General features: G+C 48.5%; 1 protein-coding gene across 1 annotated transcript; it reads left to right on the forward strand.

Annotated features, from left to right (window-relative positions):
• The first annotated feature begins 250 nt into the window (after positions 1–250).
• Positions 251–1,064, forward strand: LOC127382284 (crossover junction endonuclease EME1-like). The gene is given in 3 exon segments (XM_051613671.1): positions 251–341; positions 591–855; positions 857–1,064. Coding segments are annotated over 3 exon segments (564 nt in total).
• The last annotated feature ends 7,676 nt before the right edge of the window (positions 1,065–8,740 follow it).

The raw sequence follows: 8,740 nt of genomic DNA on the forward strand, positions 1-8,740 counted from the left end.
GAAGGGGCAAGAAGCATGCAGGAGGCAGCAGGAAAAGAAGTGGAACTGGGCCCTTGCCAAGAGGTTGAAAGCTCTGTGATCAGGGGAGTGCCCAGAATATATAACAGCAGTGCTAGATCCAGTTATCTAACAGGTACCAGGGGGTGGACAGATCCTTAGTGCTTTGTAGGCTGCAAAGGATGCCTGTGTGGTTGAGAGTCAGGCTGTTCCCTGCAGCATTACCTGAAGGAGAAAAACTGCATCATCTCAGATGGAAGAAGGAAATGAATGGACAGAAGAACCAAATGTCCTGGCTCTGCTTTGCTTGGAGCTTCTATCCATGGTTCACAACTACAAACAAGATGCCCAGAGCTGCACACAAGGACAGAAGGAGACCCTCCAGAGCTATGTGGCTCGTGTGGTGCCTGGGAAAATTCTGACACTGGCAGTAATTGAAGCGGAAAATTATTTCAGGACTCTCAGGGTTCAGTCAAGAAAGAGACCGTGACAGGCAGCAGCCAGTGGAAACCAAGAAGAGGATCAGGGAAAATAGAGAAAAAAGGAAGTTAAGGATTCTGGCCTGGAGGTAATCAGAATGGATGTAGAAGATACTCTGGTGGACCTGCAGCTATCCACACAAATCCAAGTCAGGTTTTCTGAGAGCTGGGAGGAGCTTGAAGAATGTGCCACTATGTTCATAAAGGCTGTAGCTGAAGCACAGTTCAAGGGAGAGAAGGCAGGGTTCTCCTTTTACTTAGAGAAGTGGTGGTGCAGGGGGGTGAAGGTGGATCCTTCCTGAAAGGTTCTCTTGGAAGTTTGGAAACAGCAGATACAAAAATTTAACTGTGTCAGCCCTGAGATGGCTGAAGCTATTGTGTGCCTGCCCTTCTCCTCAGCTTCTGATCCATACCTATAGCAGATGCTACTCAGAGCAGGAGTGGGAATATATGCTGGCTGATTTCCCTGTGCACCGTGATAACAGTGTGACAGCCACCTCCTGGCATATCGGACCAGACCTCTCTTGACAAATGTATCTGCAGATGACTTCTCAGGGTCCTGATCTCTACCTGAATGTCACTGGGTAGCCCCAGGGAATGAGGATTTCACTGTTTGCTTGGTTTAAGTATTCAGCTTCCTTCTGGGAAATAGATAATACACAAATTTCTGGCCTTTCTGGCTGGGGTTCATTTGTTTGTCATCGCTCCCTCTGCTGCTACTGCTGGTGCTCCTGAATACTGTTTTCTCAGCAGAGAAGAACACTGTTCACAGAGATGGGTTGCCTTCCCCTGCCTCCCTAAGTCATTCAACTCTGATTCCTCTTGCTCAAACAGTGAAATGTCTTTGCATGTATTGTGTAGGCTTAATATTTCTCCTTAATGCAGTTGTATAGAAAAAAAACAACCCACCACAATGAAAGAAAACATGTGAAAAACATTTGTACTGCCTGTAAGGACAATTAAGACATTTATCTTGTGTAATTCCATCCAGATTACCATAAAGAAAAGGTAAATTGGTTTTGGAGTAAGTGTGTTTTTTGCTTATGAAGACACAACATGTCTGTGTGTCTCAGAAGACTATGTAGGCAGAGAGCTGAAAATGTACAGGGTGGGGTGAAAGCTGCCAGTGAGAAAGAGCACCCCTGTGCACTGCATCCTCCTCTCCAGCAGATTCACAGAGGCCTCCCGGGGCTGCCAGCTAAGACCCAGCAGGATTTGCCTCGCTTGACTGAGAGTCTGCATGTTAGCAAAGGTTAGTTGTATACTGGAACTGAGCACCCAAGGGTCTCACTATGAAGAGAAAGGAGCAAGGCCTTCCAGAGTCTGATTCATGCATCCTTATGTAGGAGTTAAGAGGCTTGAGATGAGTCACAATCAGTGCTACCTGCTCTCTCCACTGATCATTGCACAGAGTCTGCAATATGGACAAGAGATGTTTCCCCAACTTCAGTCAGTTGGCTGAGGCAGCCCAACAGCTTTAAACCATGTCCTTAGTTGTGAATAACCTAAAAGCTCACGTCCCATTTCCAAGGATTTTGTAGATTAATGATAGGCAATGTAGGGTTTAAGTATGATTGAGACCCCTAGATCAGGCTGCAGCAATAACTTCAGACAGACTTTATAACCTTGCTAGTTTGACATCCACTTGATTAAATCCTGCAGCTTACTTCACTTTGCTATAGATGATCTGCCTCACCCTGCTTTTTATTGATATAGGATCAGATATTTCTCTGAAGCAACCCTGATAATTTAGGTGCTGTGAATAGTGGAAGTATTTTCCTTACCCAAAATTTGAAACCTCTTTTCAGCCAGAATGCTGCCCAGAGAGGTGATGTCTAGTAGCCTTCTGCTTGGGCACCTCCTTCCCCTTCTTCCTCACCAACCTCGGGATCCAGCTCAGCTCTTCCCCTTGCTCTCTGCTCTCAGGTCTTATTTCAATTCCTTCATATGTCAATCGCAGAGGCGCATCTATTGTCTCTCTAATGGCCTTGGCCACCTGAGCCTGGGGAGCTTTCAGTAGCTTCTTACAAGCCACCTCGGGGCCCCTCCCCTGCTACCCAAACCATGCCAGAACCAAGCCAGCACACCTTCCTCTACTTGCCATGCTTACCTGTCCTGTGACTCTTACACATGGAAAGAAGTCTCCTTAGCTCAGGGACCTGTCAATCAGTTAACGTGTCAAAAGTGCAACGCACTCTTAACAGGGCTGTGTTAATAATGAATCACATTTGCTTTGCAGATGGAAAACACTTGTTTTGAGTTTTCTGTCTTGTGTATCAGAGGGGGTAGGGACTCACTACATCCAAAGGACAAAAAGCCACTACTACAATGGCCATGTCAGCTGCTGGATCCCAGCTGTGACAGGAGGACATGACTGCTCTGTCTATTAGCAGTAAGATTTTGTTGTAGTGGCCTCTGCACAGCTGCAGGCAAAGTGAATTTACCAAGCCATTAAAATGAAAACAGGACCCAACATGTCCAGTTTTACTGTGGAGTACTTACAAACTCAAGTTTCATTACATCAAAGGCTAAGCCAGGCAGCTAACAGTGTGGACATTTGTCCTGAGGTAAGACAATCCCTATTCCCTTCCCTTCTCTTAGTGACTTTGAAGAACTCAGGCAAGGCCTCACTGCAAAGACAGGTGGGTGAGGAAACAAAGGGAATATTGACTTTTACACTAGCTTCTTGCATCTGCAAGATGAAGGAATTTGAAGAGATAGTCACTTTGTCTCTCCCATTATTTTAATCTTCTCCAGAGCACTGACTATTTTTCTCTGCATTTCAGCTCTTATCCCAACACACCATCCATCAGCCTCCTTGGAGGGTGGTCCTCTGACATGGCTAACCCAGGAGAAAGGAAGAAAGCAACCAAAACCAGCCCCACTGGTGGCCCTGCAATATAGCCTGAGGCACCCTTGTCCTTCCTCTTTACAAGCACACCTCAGCTTTGCTGCAAGAGGCAGATGGGTGATCAAGACACAGACCAGGAGATTGTTCCCAGGGAACAGGACTGAGAGGGTTTGTCTTTTCACCCTGAAGGAAAAGAGAGGCATGTGTTGTTACATCTGGGAAAAGTACATTTTCCTCTCTGGGTCTGATGGCAAGAGTTTTCAGAATCACAGAATGCATGAGGTTGGGCGGGACCTTTAAAGGTCATCTAGTCCAGCCCCCTGCAGGGCACAGGGACCTTTTCAACTACATCAGGTTGCTCAGTGCCTCCTCAAGCCTGACTTGAATGTCTTCAGGGATGGGGCCTCCACCACCTCTCTGGGCAACCTGTTACAGTGCTTCACCACCCTCATTGTAAAGAACTTATTCCTAATGTCTAATCTAAATCTACCCCGCTCTAGTTTAATACCATTAACCCTTGTTCTACAAGGGCTACAAGCCCTTGGAAAAGGTCCCTCTCCAGCTTTCCTGTAGCCCCTTCATGTACTGGAAGGCTGCTATAAGGTCTTCCTGGAGCATTCTCCTCTCCAGGCTGAACAATCCCAGCTCTCTCATCACGTCTTCGTAGGAGAGGTGCTCCAGCCCTCTGATAATTTTTGTGGCCATTCTCTGGACCACCAGGTTCATGTCCCTCTTGTGCTGAGGACTCCAGAGATGTACACAGTATTCCGGGTGGGGTCTCACCAGAGCAGAGTGGAGGGGCAGAATCACCTCCCTGTCCCTGCTGGACACACTTCTTTTGATGCAGCCCGGGATGCAGTTGGCCCCCTGGGCTGTGAGGGCACGCTGGTGGCTCATATCCAACTTGTTGTCCACTAGCACCCCTGAGACCCTGAGGAAAGGGTCAGGCCAGCACATGGGAATCTCAGTTTGCTTCAGAAGTGAATCTCCTATAACAATTACCCTCCTCTTGCTCTTAAAAGAAGCAGTCTTCATGCATGGAGCTGACTGCTTTGGCAACTCCCTGGTTGGGGCTATATCAACACCTGCATTTTCCTGGTCCTCTATTTCCAGAGCCCTGTATGTGCTCCATAAGGGCACTTGGGAAGGTGGGGGAGGCCTGGGAGGGGACTTGTCTGCTGCCCCAAGTAGGGGCCTGCTTCCATTGCCACCCCTTGTCATCTCTTAGGTCCCCTCCTTCCACCTGGTGACAAGAGGGCAGGGGATCCTCTACTTGTTGTGAAGCCTCTGCTTGCTGCCCTTTCCTTAAGGATGATAGGCTGTGGCTCCCCCAGTCTATTTCCCTTTCACCTTTCCAGATAGTCCTTAATCTTTCCACTTCTTCCTTAAGCTCTGCCACCAGGCTGAGCAGATCATTCACCCGGTGACAACAACCACGGGTGTTGTCTCAGCTCTCCTCTGGTAAGAGTGGCAGGCTCAGACACACCACGCAGCCTGTCCCGGACGCTCTGTATCTCCGAGTTAGGCCAGTCTGAGTCTCCACATTGCTTTTGGCCATGGCTTTGGATCCAGTGGAGCCCAGAGCAGGATTTTTTTTCTGGGAGGGTGATGTCTTCCAGCTGAGCCAGCCTACCCCCTCACCCTGCCCAGGGGGCTCCTCTCCTCCCTGAGGGGTCTTGTCCTGCCCCGCCGAGGCGGAAGGGCTGCTCGTCAGGAGCTCGTTCTTCCCGCTCGGGGGCGGGAGCCGGGGGCTTTCTCCCTCTCCTGGTGCTTTTGCTGCTTTTTCGGGAGGGTCTCCCAGGGCAACCCTCTGCTCCCTTCGCCTCAGAGACTGGGATGACACGGAGGAAATGGTGGGTGCGCGGGGCCTCGGCGCTGCCGCCGCCGCTCTCCTCCCCGCCCGCGCTGACGCGCAGCTGCTGCCGCCCTCCGGGGCTCGCTCGGGGGGTCTGGGTCTCCCTCTCGCTCCTGGTGCTTTTGCTGCTTTTTTTTGCCGCTTTAGGAAGGGTTCCCGGGTGCGACCCTCCACTCCGGAGCCCTTCGCCTCGGTGACTTCGATGGAATTTTCCATGTGATTAAAGTTTTCCATTGACATTGTTAAGAGCAACCGAAGGCTGCCGCTCTGTCGCTGCACTTGCTGGCATTTCCATTTCTGTTGCATTCCTAGACTACCTTTTCTGTTCACGTTTGGGACCTGGCCAGTGCCTCTGTTGCCAGCTACCCATTCTCCATTACACATATTGCTTTTACTTTAGTTCACGTTACTCTCATTTAATCATAAAACCAGTGTGTTGTTGTTTTTTAGCAGCTGTCTTCTCTTTGAGTCACCTTTTCATGCGCACTATGGGCCAGTCTTGCACCACCCCCAGAGGAATGTCTTGAGTAGCCCAAGTGGGTCACTCTTTTTATGGGTGGACAGGGTTTCCAAAAGAACTGAGGCAGGCAAGCAAAGAGCCCACTATGGGCTTTGGAAATCCCACCTCTGAGTCCTTTATTCTTCCTTCTGAATTCCTCTTTCCATCAGATACCTTCTCAACAACCCACCTGCTGCAGGCTCTCCTGTCTCTCCTGAGCCTTCTGCTCACGCAGTACAGGAGCTCTCAGATGGAGTAATTGCACGAAAATCAGGAGTCACCATGTGGTTTTAGTTAGACTTTAGATGCTGCCCAGCTGCAGCTCAGCTGACTCCCACCCACGTTTCAGCAATGTCACATCTCCTTTTGCATTGCCCACCATCACACATGATTTTCTGCAGTGTGTACAAAAGCAGACTGTGAGCAAGAGATAAACTTCATCCCGTATGTGTTTGCTATAGCTTTAGGACTCAGCTCTCTGTGTACTAGCAAGAGATTTTGAAAAATGGACCTGAAATAGAAAGATGTGAAAACTCCTGTCTGATCCAGAAAAGGTTTAATCACTCCCTGCTCTGTCAGCCCCTGGAACAAACTGAAAATACACTGACCTTGCAGTGTGTGTAAGTGACCAAACAGAGGCTTTGCTGGCGTAGGGAGGGAAGGGAGCTCTTGAGTGTGGTTTCTCAGCCATGGATGCTTGTCCTCACCTTCCAGAGGCACAAACCCAACACTGCTGGTAGCTGCTGTGGCAAAACACTCTGGGTAAGACGTTTCATATGATTTTCCCCTCTTGTATATCCCAAGACTGCATTTGCCTTTTCTTAGTATGGCTTTTCATTGCGTACTCATCCTTATTTCTTCATGAGTGATTACACCAGGTTCTTTCCCTGCTCTGCTCTTGTCCAAGCATGGATACCCTGTTAGGTATCTGCATTTGTAATTCTCCTAACTGTGCTGTGCTTATACTGATTACACGTCATTCCTTCCTGGCAGGTCCTCTAATTCATCCAGGTCATTGCAGTAGCTCCTATATTATTAATTACTGTCCCCAAGCGTTGAGTCACCTCTGTACTAATATTTCTTTCACTCCTTCCTGCAGATTTCTTTTAAATGTATTAAGAAACACTAGGCCTCTGAGAGATGTCTAGGGAGCCTAGCAACTAGAGAGGGATAGGGTGCGGGAAAGGCCAAGGTGGGTTAGCAATGTTAAGAGATGAGATGTGAAGCACACAATGTAATCAGACATGCAGGTCAGTGAAAACCACTTTTACAGAGGTAGGAAAGAGGAGACAAACAGGCACATCACCAAGACATACAACAGATTGCATATGGAAAGAGATGGGAAAGAGGGTCCGTTAACATTATCCTGATCCTTCCATAAAAATATATTTCCCTGGCTCAAGAAGAGAAAATTTTGCTATTTTGAAAGAGCTTCAGGTTGTGAAAGGTAGGTCTGGTCAGCACTGGAGCTGCACAGTGCCAACAGGTTCCTAACCACAGAATCAGGTACACATCTTCATGGTGTGATGGGCCCTGTTCCTCAGGCTGGGTCCCCCCAGCCCCAAGAAGAAGGGGAGGGTGAGAGAAAGCAGGTCCCCTGGGAGAGGAGAGGCTGGCTCAGGAAGCAGTGGTGGTCACTGCAACACGGAACTCACAGTGAGATGCTCTCAGCCATCCTGATGCCCATCTGCAGCCCCTGCACTCCTGTCAGCCCTGCAGCAGTTGCAGGCAGAGGTTGCTGCTGCTCTCTAACATCCCACTTCAATTTTGGCTTTACCTGGAGTTCTGATTCCAGTTCTGGAGCCCCCAGTACAAGAAGAACATGGAACTCTTGCAGCAAGACTGGGAGAGGACCATGAAGCTGATCAGAGGGCTGGAGAACCTCTCCTATGAAGACAGGCTGAGAGAGTTGGGGCTGTTCAGCCTGGAGAAGAGAAGGCTTTGGGGAGACCTTATAGCGGCTTTCCAGTACTTGAAAGGGGCTACAGGAAAGCTGGAGAGGGATCTTTTCTAAGGGCATGTAGCAATAGGATGAGGGTTAATGGTATTAAATTAAAGCAGGGTAGATTTATATTAGGTATTAGGAAGAAATTCTTCATTGTGAGGCTGGTGAAACACTGGAACAGGTTGTCCAGAGAAGCTGTGGATGCCCCCTCCCTGGAAGCATTCAAGGGCACGTTGGATGGGACTTTGAGCAACCTCATGGGTCCCAGCCTATGGCAGGGGGTTTGATCTTTAAGGTGCTTCCCAACCCAAACCATTCTATGATTCCATGATATGATTCTATGATGAGTGTGAAGCCAGACACCAGCCACCCAAGGCCTTCTGAATTACAGCCCTTTACTGTGAGCGGTGCTGCTCTTTTACTGTCTAAAGCCTTTTCCTTTCTTGTCACATAAATTTTCTGTAAGGGTTATGCAAGAGCAACCACAAGAGAGATCCAGGAAAACACAACTTCTGAATTTGAAGGAAGACATGAAGAAAACTGCCCTCAGCTTGGCACATGGACTTAAGGAGGCTGTTAGAGAAAAGAAGTAAAGCCCCAGGGTGCAAAAAAGTTAGGACAAAAAAGAAGTAGCAAATCGTGGACACACACAACTGTCTTCTGAGAGCATTTTGAGCTTGTACACACCCTTGTCCCTTTGTTCAAGCTATCAGTTTTGTTGTGCCCTCAGACCCTCCTATCTTAGGAGCATCAGCTGGGAACTGAATCACAGCAAAAGAGCTGAGAATGTGTCTTCAACCTAGTGACACTATATGAGGAGGGAGCACAAGAATGGATCTACATCACAGAGGGTCTTCTCCAACCTAAGCATTTGCACCGATTCCAGCCAGAAGGCCCCAGCAAATAAAACCTCAGGGTCTAAAAAAGGTGCAAACAGCCTTTTCCTACCTTCAGGTCTCCTAAAGCCAGCTGCCTCTACTCTTCCCAAGTGAATAGGTCCAAACAGACAGTTCTGTCCCCTGCAGAGACATAGTAAAGAAGGGACATTACTGCCTCAGTGGCTTCACTCAACAGTGCTTTAGTCTGCTTTTAGAGGTGATTGTCAGTTCTAGCC

This window comes from Apus apus, chromosome 3, assembly GCF_020740795.1.
Source record: "Apus apus isolate bApuApu2 chromosome 3, bApuApu2.pri.cur, whole genome shotgun sequence".
NCBI classification, from domain to species: domain Eukaryota; kingdom Metazoa; phylum Chordata; class Aves; order Apodiformes; family Apodidae; genus Apus; species Apus apus.